This window comes from Helianthus annuus, chromosome 10 (assembly GCF_002127325.2).
Source record: "Helianthus annuus cultivar XRQ/B chromosome 10, HanXRQr2.0-SUNRISE, whole genome shotgun sequence".
NCBI lineage: Eukaryota > Viridiplantae > Streptophyta > Magnoliopsida > Asterales > Asteraceae > Helianthus > Helianthus annuus.
The window spans coordinates 180,338,152-180,351,406 of record NC_035442.2 but is presented as its reverse complement, the minus strand read 5'-3'; the positions used below and the strand labels follow the sequence as shown (position 1 = coordinate 180,351,406).

Sequence of the window (13,255 nt, the reverse complement as noted above, 5' to 3'; positions counted from 1 at the left end):
AATATTTTTTTTAAATTATATTATATTTTTTTTGTATGCACATGTATACATTGTCTTCTGCATATATCCATCCACCCCTTGTTACGCGCGATTTGAGTTATGTTCATAAAATCATAGCGAAACGAAAATCAAACACAAAAGAAGTGTTTTTTTTATAAGATCCAAAGCTTTCTTTACAAGAAAATCCACCAATAACATTATATTAGTGACAAAGAAGACCATAAACATAAAAAAAAAAAAAAAAAAAAAAAACAGCCAATGAGCTCATCAGAGAGCAATAGAAAACTAGAAGAAGGTTCTTGAAAATGTCCCTATCTCTCCCTTTCATTCTTCATATATTGTGTATGATAAATCATTAGAGAAAAGGGTGTTCAAAATTAAATAATAAAAAAAAAAAAAAAAAACTGGTGAATCTAACAATCCAAACAAGCGTACTCTCATACATCAATACAATGATAGTGTTGAAGAAGTCTATTGGCTTCTCTAATACCACTCAAATAAGCGCCATGAGTTGTCGAGTAATGAGTTTTATGTGTGGCTTCTCCTGCAAATAGAATTTGAAGTGGCGGTGAATCACCCGTTGACTCGAAAACCTTTGTGTTTGGCAATGGCTCGGCCACTATATCCATATCCGCAATACTTGACCCGGTTGCAATATAACTATATGACCCCATAAACAATGGATCACTCCCCCATTGACTTTTCAAAACCTTGTCAAATAAAACATTCCCATCACTTCTTTCATGAGAAAAGAAGCTAGAAATGGTTGTAGAAACCTCATCAAGAATCACTTCATCCGGAAGTGATTCTAACTTAAGCGCTTCTTCACCTGCAAACCACGACAGTAACACGTTCGATTCTTTATAAATCGGTGACAAAGATGCCGTCCTCCTAATCCACCATGGAATTTTCACGTTCTTAACGGGATTATCGGATTTATGGAATACCATTTGTAGAAACGGAAACCGGTCAACACCAAGATTAAACTCAGGACTTAGTTTCAAAAAAAGCTTATTAACGACACCATACCCGAGTCTTGAAATCGCTTCAATCTTGTAATCCGGAAGCGGTGGATTGAATTTAAACATACCCAAATCGTCGTTTTCGTTAAAGATTCCGGCTTTAAGAACTCCTAAAGAAACTGTGACAACAACATGATCTGCTGACATGCTTGTACCATCAAGAAAGTGAATCTTCACTGCTTTATTTCCCATTTTACCCTTTACACATTCATTCTCCCACTCAATAACATTCACTTTCTTGTTTAACTGAATGACCCCATGTGGTAAAACAGATGCTAATGATTCTATAACACTTGAATACCCTTTAGCAATGGTGATTTCCTCACCTGGGTACATAACATACTTACTTTCTGCTAAGTAATCAAGATTATCCAAATCATTAGCAGCTGTGTAAGTCCTTTGAGTGTTTTCGTACATCGCGAAAATCGCCTCTTCTAACCGCTTCTTATTCATATCCCCACATCCAAACACCCCTTCTTTTTCTTTCCTTGATTCCACTTTCCAGTAAGATTCAAGACCCTTTTTTAAAAAACACCCAACACTTGAACTCCCATTCCCATTCCCATTCCCATTCCCATTCCCATTCCCTTGAGCAAAAGCCATCAAATTGTTAAAAAGATTTGAAATTGGGTCAACAAGAGATGAATCTAACACATACCCATTTTCAGCAATGGTGATTGGATCATCAAGAAACCCATCCATGCCTTCCCATGGTTGTTCTGATTCCAAAGATTTGATTTCTTGAGCAATCTTGTAAACTGGGCTTCCTCCAATCCCGTGGATCCACGTGGCACCCATCTCAATTCTGTCACCACTAAACTCTGAGGTGTTGATCCTCCCTCCAATTCTGTTACCACCTTCAACAACACAAAGCTCAAAAGCTCCTTTTTTGACACCAGATTTGTATAACTTGTTTGCAGCTGTTAGCCCTGACATACCTGCCCCTATTATCACTATTCTTGGTTTCTTTATAACCATTTTCACTCTAAATACTTGTAAAGACTGTAGCTTTTCAAGAAAGATTGAAACTTTTTTTGCTTTTTTGGATTGAAAGATTGTGGGTGTGAGCTTAGGTAAAGACTGTAGTTTTTTTAAGAAAGAAAGATTGATTTTTTTTTTTTTTTTGTTTTTTTGGTAGAAAAGATTGTGGGTTTGAGCTTAGGACATTATGAACATGAAGTATGAAGATACAAAAGAGTTGAGTGAAAAAGAAGCAAGAAAGAGGGGGGGGGGGGGGGTGGGGGGTGAGGAGGTTCAAGTTTTTAACTAAGAGAACTTCAAAGGAAAATACTTTGTGTTTGAGAACACTCATGGGGCTTATAACCATGGTATGTAACTATGCACCTACCTGATTCCATTATTTTATTGATATTTTATAATTTATGATACTCATTAAACCTATAGTTTTGTGTAGGTCATAAAATGTTATAATGTTGATTTATAGTCATCTAGATTGAAAAATGAGACTGAAGACCTTCAAGGCATCAACTTTATTATTTCAAATTTGAGATAAAAACTTCCAAGATTTTATAAAAGTTGCTTTCATGGGCTCCCTAATATTATTAAAAATGATATTTGGATGTCTTGTACGCTTATATTTGTATCTAGGTTAAAAAAGAAAAAAAAAATAGCTAATCAGGTAAATGCTTATAAAAGACATACATCATCCAATGTTATGTATACCGAAAGCATGGGCGAAGGATAGTGGGGGCGGGAGGGGGCGGCCGACCCCCCGAACTTTTTCACTCAGTAGTGGAGAGTATGTAGTTTTCGTATAGAAATTTTTGGGTATATACGTTTTTCGACCCCCCGTTTTATAGAAATTTTTGGGTATATACGTTTTCGACCCCCCCTGTCGAAAATCTCAAGCTTCGCTACTGACCGAAAGACGGTATAAAGAGTTCAAAAAGACAAGAATATCTAAAAAACAATGATTCCATGAATAAAACTGAAGTGTTTTGTCATATGACATGTATTAAGGTATATTTAATTTTAAAAAACAAATTATATATTAATGTGAACTATAAGAATAATTGGATAACAAGTTTAACTGTTCATTTTTGGAAGACAAAAAGGCAGGGATGTGTTTTTTTTTATTGAATTTTGGTAGCATGTGTAGCCAATTTAGCACTCACAGTTACAGCAATATCCTGACATATGCATACAGCAAATGTAGGGAATGCATGACTGGATCAATCAACTTTGGTTTGATGCAAAAATAATATCCCTTGTTTTTCTTTTTTACATTAATAACTAACTTAGGGCCTGTTTGGCTAAGCTTTTCAAAATGACTTATTTGCTTATTTGCCTTCTGAAAAGCAAATAAGTAAATAAGTCATTTTGAAAAGCTCCATTTTAAAGCTTTTCAAAACAGCTTATTGACTTATTTGCTTTTCAGAAAAGCAAATAAGCAAATAAGTCATTTTGAAAAGCTTAGCCAAACAGCCCCTTAACATTAAAAAAATCAACTTTTTTATAATGTATTTGTTTTTATAAAATATTGTCCACATTCATTTTAAAGGAATAAATGAAAATGTGAGTCCAATTAACAATGGCATATGTGAGTCCAATTAACAATGGCCCACCACTGTATGATCTTTGTGTTTTCTTTAAAAGCCCAATCCAAAATAACAATGAAATTTGTAATTACAATGCATCATTTGTTGTGTTCATACAGAAAAATACAATTATACTGCTCTTTTATTGGCCAATATACATTTACATAGTAAGCTATTTTCATATTCTTTTAATCTATGTATATATATGTATGTACAATACAAGTTACTATTTAAGTGGTTCTTTTGACCAAAGTGATCCAATCTGGGTTGCCTCCCCATTCTTCAAAAACAACCAACAAGTTACCGGTTGGTCTCAACCATGATCGCGGAACATGATACCTGAAATAATAAAAGCAAGTTATATGTTACAACAAAAAGGGGCAATTGGCATGGTTATAAAATTCTTCGATTTTTTTTTTTTTTTTTTTGAAAATTTAGATGGTTTTTTCTGGTATAAAAAGTTGGGTATCGGAAATCAGACCAATGCTTGTTAGTTTCTCTAGCAAGTAGCAATTAGCCTAACAAAATAATATAAGAGAAATATTATGATGACAAAGAGGAACTAAAGCTAATTTCTCACCATCTTTGAGACGGGTCTCCACAATAGCGGTTGCATTTGTTTTCATTATAAATCCCGGTGTAACTGCATTTATCACAATTACCATGAGCTATGTTTGCGGGCCAGTATCTCCCGAGGCCCTCACCGTTGATCCATATTTGACCTTTTCCCATGCCATTCATATCTAAAGCTAGTGGATCGTTTCCTTCTGGAGCGTTAAAAGTAGTCTAAAAACAAAACCAAGGTTAGAATATGTTAACATTATATTTTGAGTTAATTACTGTTTTCGTCCCTGTGGTTTGTCAAAAATCACTATTTCAGTCCATTAGTTTAAAAATTGCGATTTTAGTCCCTGTGGTTTCACTTTCGTAACAATTTCAGTCCCTGTGGTTTCATTTTCGTAACCATTTCAATCTATTATTTTGTTAAGTACAGGGACTGAAATGGTTACGAGGTGGACTGAAATGGTTACGAAAGTGAAACCACAGGGGGTCTGAAATCACAAGTTTTAAACTAATGGACTGAAATAGTGATTTTTAACAAACCACAGGGACGAAAACAGTAATTAACTCTTATATTTTAGCTATAACGGGTCAAATGTAGTTCAGTGTTGAATAAAAAAATTACCTTGTACCAAGTAAGAGGCTGCTTTTGAGCCACAAGGGATCCTTGTAGCCACTCAACAGACGAACTCCCGTCAAGTGTATCGAGACTCAACGTTTCACCTTTTAAACCAACCTGCGGATCAATAAGTAATCTTTAATTTATTACATCTTATAAATGTATTTATATAAACATAAAAATCAAAGAACCAACCTTGTAAGACCATTGTTGCTTTGTCAAGTCTCTTGTACCCTCATTTAACCCCTTCAAGGTTATTGGTCCTAGAATTCCCACATTGTAGGTCTCGAAATGCGTGCCCACATTCTGAAAGGTGAATAAATAACCTAATTAATCAATGATGATATATTCTTAATAACATTACTTCTAGGGGTGCAAACGAGCCGAGCTCCTCGCGAGCTACTCGAGCTCGGCTCGAAAAAAAGCTCGAACGAGCCGAGCTTAAATGAGCTCGAGCTCGAGCCCGAGCCTAAAAACAAACTCATTTAGTAAATGAGCCCGAGCTTCGCTTATCGAGCTCGAGTCGGCTCGCGAGCCTAAACGAGCTTTCTGTTTATATATTTTTTATTAATATATTAAACATATATTTATATAATAATAATCACCATTTATATAAATATAAAAAATAACTAAATTATATGTATAATAATAATTATAATTAATATTAATTAATTAATAAATACTAAATGAGTCGAGCTCGAGCTTGAAAAATTACCTTCGAGCCGAGCTTGAAAAAATTACCTTCGAGCCGAGCTTGAAAAATTACCTTCGAGCCGAGCTTGAGCTTTAGAAATAAAGCTCGAATCGAGCCGAGCTCGAGCTTTCATATGTTAGCTCGAGCCTGGTCGAGCTCGGGCTCGGCTCGGCTCGTTTGCACCCCTGATAAAAGAAGGTACTTAAAAATGAATCACCAAGAGTAAAATAAAAACTAACCGCAAGGCCCACAGAAACGCTTAGCATAGAGATCTTGTTAACACCTACTCTCAACTTTACACTTTGACTAAATGTTAACTTCGGATTTTTTAGTGATCCCCATACCGTTCCTGTAATACGACCAAACAAGCAAGAGTCAAAAGCATGCACCGATTACAGATGTCACAACTTTTAACCTGTATACTTATGAATGAGTCGATTTGGGTTAACATTTACCTGCCAGCTGATTATTGATAAAGACGTGCAGCGCATGCCCCGCTGACATAACGGTGAGCACAGGAAGCTGCCCGTTCGTAAGAAAGTGTTCATTTGGTGATATATGTACTCTGTAAAATCAAATACACAAAACAGTTTTTAACTTTTCTGATCATATCTATTATATTGTTAGTGTTAATTGCCCGGATGGTCCCTGTGGTTTCACGTTTTTTCACGTTTAGTCCCCACCTTTTGAAAATAGCATGTATGCTCCCTATGGTTTGTCATTTTGTTACTCGGATAGTCCCCCAACATTTTGTCACGTTTTTTACTCTGGGGACTATCCGAGTAACAAAATGACAAACCAGAGGGAGCATACATGCAATTTCCAAACTACCTGACATCTACTCAGGGACTATCCGAGTAACAAAATGACAAACTATAGGGAGCATACCTGCTATTTTCAAAAGGTGGGGACTAAACGTGAAAAAACGTGAAACCACAGGGACCATCCGGGCAATTAACTCATATTGTTATTAAATTATTTTTATCATCTTGAAATCATTAACAGTTTAATACTCACTCTGCAAGGTACCACAAGTAATCAGAGGCATCTCTAGTAACATTTAGTTGCTCATATAACCCTTTCATTGCAAGAGTATCACGGTCCTCAGACGACGGAGTTTCTTCGTTATACGATTGCCACTTGAATTGCCCAACAGGGGTCATCTTTTTTTGTGTTGTTGGAGCTTTTACCTGCATGTCCAATTTATTATTATTATTATTATTATTATTATTATTATTATTATTATTATTATTATTATTATTATTATTATTATTATTATTATTATTATTATTATTATTATTATTATTATTATTATTATTATTATTATTATTATTATATTATTATTATTATTATTATTATTATTATTATTATTATTATTATTATTATTATTATTATTATTATTATTATTATTATTATTATTATTATTATTATTATTATTATTATTATTATTATTATTATTATTATTATTATTATTATTATTATTATTATTATTATTATTATTATTATTATTATTATTATTATTATTATTATTATTATTATTATTATTATTATTATTATTATTATTATTATTATTATTATTATTATTATTATTATTATTATTATATTATTATTATTATTATTATTATTATTATTATTATTATTATTATTATTATTATTATTATTATTATTATTATTATTATTATTATTATTATTATTATTATTATTATTATTATTATTATTATTATATTATTATTATTATTATTATTATTATTATTATTATTATTATTATTATTATTATTATTATTATTATTATTATTATTATTATTATTATTATTATTAATTATTATTATTATTATTATTATTATTATTATTATTATTATTATTATTATTATTATTATTATTATTATATTATTATTATTATTATTATTATTATTATTATTATTATTATTATTATTATTATTATTATTATTATTATTATTATTATTATTATTATTATTATTATTATTATTATTATTATTATTATTATTATTATTATTATTATTATTATTATTATTATTATTATTATTATTATTATTATTATTATATTATTATTATTATTATTATTATTATTATTATTATTATTATTATTATTATTATTATTATTATTATTATTATTATTATTATTATTATTATTATTATTATTATTATTATTATTATTATTATTATTATTATTATTATTATTATTATTATTATTATTATTATTATTATTATTATTATTATTATTATTATTATTATTATTATTATTATTATTATTATTATTATTATTATTATTATTATTATTATTATTATTATTATTATTATTATTATTATTATTATTATTATTATTATTATTATTATTATTATTATTATTATTATTATTATTATTATTATTATTATTATTATTATTATTATTATTATTATTATTATTATTATTATTATTATTATTATTATTATTATTATTATTATTATTATTATTATTATTATTATTATTATTATTATTATTATTATTATTATTATTATTATTATTATTATTATTATTATTATTAGTTTTCTTATAGAGTTAATTACTGTTTTCGTCCCTGTGGTTTGACAAAAATCACTATTACAATCCATTAGTATAAAATTTGTGATTTCAGTCCCTGTGGTTTCACTTTCGTAACTATTTCAGTCCCTGTGGTTTCACTTTCGTAACCATTTCAGTCCCTGTGGTCTGTTAAGTACAGGGACTGAAATGGTTACGAGGTGGACTGAAATGGTTACGAAAATGAAACCACAGGAACTGAAATCGCAATTTTTAAACTAATGGACTGAAATAGTGATTTTTGATAAACCACAGGGACGAAAACAGTAATTAACTCTTTCTTATAAAAGTGCAAGAGTTAATTACTGTTTTCGTCCCCGAGGTTTGTCAAAAATAACGGTTTCAGTCCATTAGTTTAAAAATTGCAATTTCAGTCCATTAGTTTCATTTTCGTAACCATTTCAGTCCACTTTTCAAACGGCGTTTCTTCTATGCAGTTAATGGAAGCACGTGCTTGTCACGTGATGGGCAATTTGGTCATTTCCATTCCAATTCTCACAAACCCAGTTGTATTAAACACCACCTACCCCTTATTCATCCAAACTTTGAGCCAGGAAATGACCAAATTGCCCATCACGTGACAAGCATGTGCTTCCATTAACTTCATAAAACAAACGCCGTTTGAAAAGTGGACTGAAATGGTTACGAAAATGAAACTAATGGACTGAAATCGCAATTTTTAAACTAATGGACTGAAACCGTTATTTTTGACAAACCTCAGGGACGAAAACAGTAATTAACTCAAAGTGCAAATACTAACTTTTTTTTTTTTTTTTTTTACCTTGGCTGTGTTGTAAACTTCAGTTTTACAGTCATGAAGAATGCTAATGGACCAAGGAGGAAGTTGATATTGGGTATTTCCGAACGTCATTTTTGCTGAAAAATGTGGGTCGTAGTTTGAGAGAAACGCAGCACAACCCCCGGACTTCGGCTTAAATACATGTATCTGCGATATATGGTTAACGTGTGGAGATATATAAGGTGGCATCTATACATTACAATATCGTTGACCATTTGACTAAACTGACCTCTTGATTCTTTCCAGGATAGGTAACTGTAGGATAAGCCGAAACTAAAGCTGGTTCGATTAGTTTTATCGCGGTGTGTAAATCCCTTAAATGCCCCCATTTCGGTTCGTTTAGTAGTCCTGAAATATTACATTAATATATCATCATTACTATGTCAAAACATACATTTATAATAATATAAAATTTTAAAAATATATGATCTAATTTCTTACCATATTCATCAATAGGAGCATCATAATCATAACTAGTTGTAATGAATAGACCGCCAGCTGTCCGGCCGAAATTTGTTCCTCCATGGTACTAAAGAAACCATTTACATAATTGACAATTTATTAAATGAATGTCACATTAGAATTTTTTAGTAATTTTTTTGATTTTTTAGAATTTTTAGATTTTTTTTTATTTTTTAGAAATTTTTTATTTTTTAGATTTTTTTTATTTTTTAGATTTTTTTTTTGATTTTTTTTTATTTTTAGAATTTATTTTTAGATTTTTTTTTATTTTTTAGAAATTTTTGATTTTTTAGAATTGGATCAAAATGGCAATTAAAAAGATTTAAAATGAAAATCCCCAAAATACCCCTGGTTAAAAATGAGGTTTTTGGATGGAGTTAGGGTATGTGATCAAAATGGCAACAAAAGGGAAAAGTCAGGACCAGAGGCGAAAAAAAAAAACTATTTGGACTAAAATGGCAAATTTGGACAAACCTCAGGGACTAAAATGGCAATTAACTCATATTTCTAAGTAACTTACCATATAATAGTTGACAAAAGAACCGTTATTCTGTATGAATCTTGCAACTGCATACGCTATATCCTGTACAGGTCTGGTAGGAATCGGGCCACCAAATTCCGTAAACCTTAAACAACAAACGTTACAAAACTAGTTACGATATTCAAGTAATTGTTATTAACGCATAGCGATAAGATGTACATGACTTACCAGCCAGTCCAAAGCTCTGTAAACATTTTAGGTTTGTACGGTTTGTTTGGAGTGAATTTTTCACAGTAAAAACCGTTACATGTATCGATCTGTCATAATAATAATTTTATTTATTTCATGCTATACAAAATAATACCAAGTTAACTGAAAGAGTTTAATGCTGACCATTGGATCAGGGGCATCTTCTTGTTTGCACATGATCCAAGGGACGCCGGTTTTTAGACCGTCAGCCATCTGTGCAGCCCATTTAGAGTAAGCTTTTCCCGGAGCACCGATATCCCATTCAACCGGACCGTACTCGTTTTCAATCTAAAAACACAACAGCCAAGATTCATATGGATAGTTAAAAAATAGAGTTAATTACTGTTTTCGTCCCTGTGGTTTGTCAAAAATCACTATTTTAGTCCATTAGTTTAAAAATTGCGATTTCAGTCCCCGTGGTTTCACTTTCGTAACCATTTCAGTCCACCTCGTAACCATTTCAGTCACTGTACTTAACAGAATAATGGATTGAAATGGTTACGAAAGTAAAACCTCAGGGACTGAAATGGTTACGAAAGTGAAACCACTGGAACTGAAATCGCAATTTTTAAACTAATGGACTGAAATAGTGATTTTTGACAAACCACAGGGACGAAAACAGTAATTAACTCTAAAAAATAAAAACTAGAACTTTGACTTAAAGTCAAATAAACTAAGGTCAAAGTCAAAACCTGAGACATGATAATTGGACCTCCTTGAGGTTCAAATAACTTCTCTGACTTCATCAAGTTGACTATTTTCTCTGTAAACCTTTGCATTGCAATCTTTATAAACATGAAAAAACTTAATCAAAATTGGATTTTTCGTATTAAATTATTTGAATTAACTTTATAATTCCAAATTGCTGACCTTGAAAGGTTCATTGTCTGTTCTGAAGGACATACCAGGAACATATTTAAGCCAAACAGGAAATCCCCTGAATCAAAAACAGAACATACTTAGGTGTTTGTCATCTCTAAATGATAGAAGCACATGTTTTTTTACTTTTTACGCCTCATAATAAACTGTTTTTGATACGAGAAGCGGCCCCACTTAAAAGAGTGGGGCCCATAAGTAACAGACATATATGTCTCAACTAGTCGGATCATAAGCGGTTCGCCCCGACAATGGGATATCCATCACCATATTTACTTATTTAGCAATTTTTATTTATTTTGTTTTTATTGTAAAAACGTATAAACCTCAAAATTTATTAATTCGCGTGTTTATTTATGCACTTAATTTTAGTCATCAGCTGGCCAAATCCTGTCAAAACTAGAGTGGTTGAAACAGTTAAAGAAATAATAATATTCTAATTTTCTTCTTGAAAAATTATCTCTATATTTTTGCTTCCGCTCCGCGTCAGTTTAAGTCAAAATTCGAATAGACTAACGGTTTCATAACTGTCTCTTTCTGTTTTGGTCTATTCATAATATGCGAAAACCGGACGCTGAAAAGCGCATATTGTGATCTAAACATAAATAAAGATTTGATGTTTTACCCGAAATTCCATTCGGCACAAACGTAAGGACCGATTCGTAAATGAACATATAGTCCTGCTTGTTGTACCAGTTTTATGAACTTCACCAAATCATATCTCCCCTCAAAATTGTACTGAAAATACCAGAATCAATCAAATGCATTAGTAAAACTAAAACACACATAGGTGATATTAAAAGTTTATAAGCGGAACCAGAGGGGGGTCAAGAGGGTCAGCTGACCCTCCGATCACCATAATTTATTGAATTTTTATATAGAAAACCAGAGTTATAAAGAAACAAACATAAAATGGACCCTAATTTTTAACATGTAAAGAAAATAAGCTTATAATGACCCCCGACTAAAATGTTCTGGTTCCGCCACAGTTTATAACACATCAACCGACTACTTTTCGGGATAAATTTAATAACTTTATACCTTCCCAGGAGATGGTTCATGCCCATTCCAAAATACATAAGTTTGTATGACATCTAAGCCTCCATCCTTAGCTTTTTTTATAAGGTCAGGCCACATCTGCACACACAGGGAACACATTTCAGGAAAATTAGGACCAAAATGAACAAAATATTTGAAAACAAGAGAAACCCACGTGAAAAAAATATGAAATTTAACAACTTTTGGTAGTATTCAAGATCCAAACACCAAAAGCAGCCAAATTTATAGAAATTTGAAGAAACCATAAAAAATGTAAAAAATATATATAAAAAAGGGTGTACCTATCTACACACCATTTTGCCTATTTACACACCAAAAAAGGTGTTTTTTGTCCTTATATGCACATCATGCAGTGTCGAACTGTGGCCAAAACGCGGCGTTTTGGTTTGGTTAACCAGACAAAGACTGACGGGTCTGTTGACCGGACCAAAACGCCGAGCTTTGGCCGCGTTTTGGTCCTGTCAACCAGACAAAAGACTGACACCCGGTCTGGTTGACAGGACCAAAACGCGGCCAAAGCTCGGCGTTTTGGTCCGGTCAACAGACCCGTCAGACACCCGTCAGTCTTTGTCTTGTTAACCGGACCAAAATGCTACGTTTTGGCCACAGTTCGACACTGCAAGATGTGCATATAAGGACAAAAAACACCTTTTAAGGGTGACTATCTACACACCAATTGGCCCATAAATTAAAAAAAAAGAACTTTTCAAGCACAAAGACTAAACCCCCTAAAATGGGCATTAAAAAAAATTAAAAACATAATCTTTACTCACAGTAACAAAAACCCAGAAAAACTATCAACTTTTAGTGGGAAAACTGAATGATCAAAAACTAAAAAAAAAAAAAACAGAAATAAAAGAAACCCAAATGAAAAAAACAGAATCTTTAACAAACAGAATACCTGAGGGGTGCTACGTGGGTAATGAATAGAACCAGACATAAGAATTCTTCTTTTACCATTGATAATAATAGCTTTATCATCATAAGATACAGTTGCATTAATGGAGGAACAAACACAAGAGAAGACAATCAGTATTAACACTGGTATCTTCATTCTCCTCCACAGCTGTTTCAAAAAAACAATAGTTTCAGAGAAAGAAAGAAACTTGTTTTATTTGTGAATTTTTGATGCTTTTGATGTGTTTATGTTAAGTCGTGTGTGTTTTGGTTTTTTGAATTCGAGAAGGTAAGCAACTTCTTTTAAAGATTCAAATGGGTCCCACTTTTTTTCGCTTTTGGTTTAAGTTTGTAAAAGTGGCTCCACCATAACCAATATAGAGCTACGTATTTCTGCCAA

General features: G+C 31.6%; 2 protein-coding genes across 2 annotated transcripts; both read right to left on the bottom strand.

The window, feature by feature from the left end:
- Positions 1-368: 368 nt before the first annotated feature.
- LOC110886962 (probable polyamine oxidase 5) lies at positions 369-2,254 on the bottom strand. The gene has a single exon (XM_022134853.2). The coding sequence runs from the start codon at positions 1,998-2,000 to the stop codon at positions 438-440; it is 1,563 nt and encodes a 520-aa protein (XP_021990545.1). The 5' UTR covers positions 2,001-2,254; the 3' UTR covers positions 369-437.
- Positions 2,255-3,648: 1,394 nt separating this feature from the next.
- LOC110886961 (beta-galactosidase) lies at positions 3,649-13,118 on the bottom strand. Its single transcript, XM_022134852.2, has 18 exons — positions 12,860-13,118; positions 11,941-12,036; positions 11,525-11,637; positions 10,894-10,960; positions 10,716-10,808; positions 10,168-10,311; positions 10,003-10,091; positions 9,814-9,919; positions 9,273-9,360; positions 9,061-9,179; positions 8,814-8,978; positions 6,472-6,644; positions 5,910-6,019; positions 5,694-5,803; positions 4,956-5,066; positions 4,767-4,877; positions 4,161-4,366; positions 3,649-3,919 (listed from the first exon to the last, which is right to left on the bottom strand). The coding sequence occupies exons 1-18, from the start codon at positions 13,010-13,012 to the stop codon at positions 3,811-3,813; spliced, it is 2,163 nt and encodes a 720-aa protein (XP_021990544.1). The 5' UTR covers positions 13,013-13,118; the 3' UTR covers positions 3,649-3,810.
- Positions 13,119-13,255: the final 137 nt, after the last annotated feature.

What these genes read in the sequence shown, in the direction of transcription:
- LOC110886961 (XM_022134852.2), bottom strand. Translation starts at nt 13,012, where the DNA reads ATGAAGATACCAGTGTTAATACTGATTGTCTTCTCTTGTGTTTGTTCC. An exon ending in ACCCACGTAGCACCCCTCAG is followed by an intron (nt 12,037 to 12,859) that starts GTATTCTGTTTG and finishes CTGTGTGTGCAG; the next exon opens with ATGTGGCCTGACCTTATAAA. An exon ending in GCGTTTCTGTGGGCCTTGCG is followed by an intron (nt 5,067 to 5,693) that starts GTTAGTTTTTAT and finishes TTCACCTTTCAG; the next exon opens with AATGTGGGCACGCATTTCGA.
- LOC110886962 (XM_022134853.2), bottom strand. Translation starts at nt 2,000, where the DNA reads ATGGTTATAAAGAAACCAAGAATAGTGATAATAGGGGCAGGTATGTCA.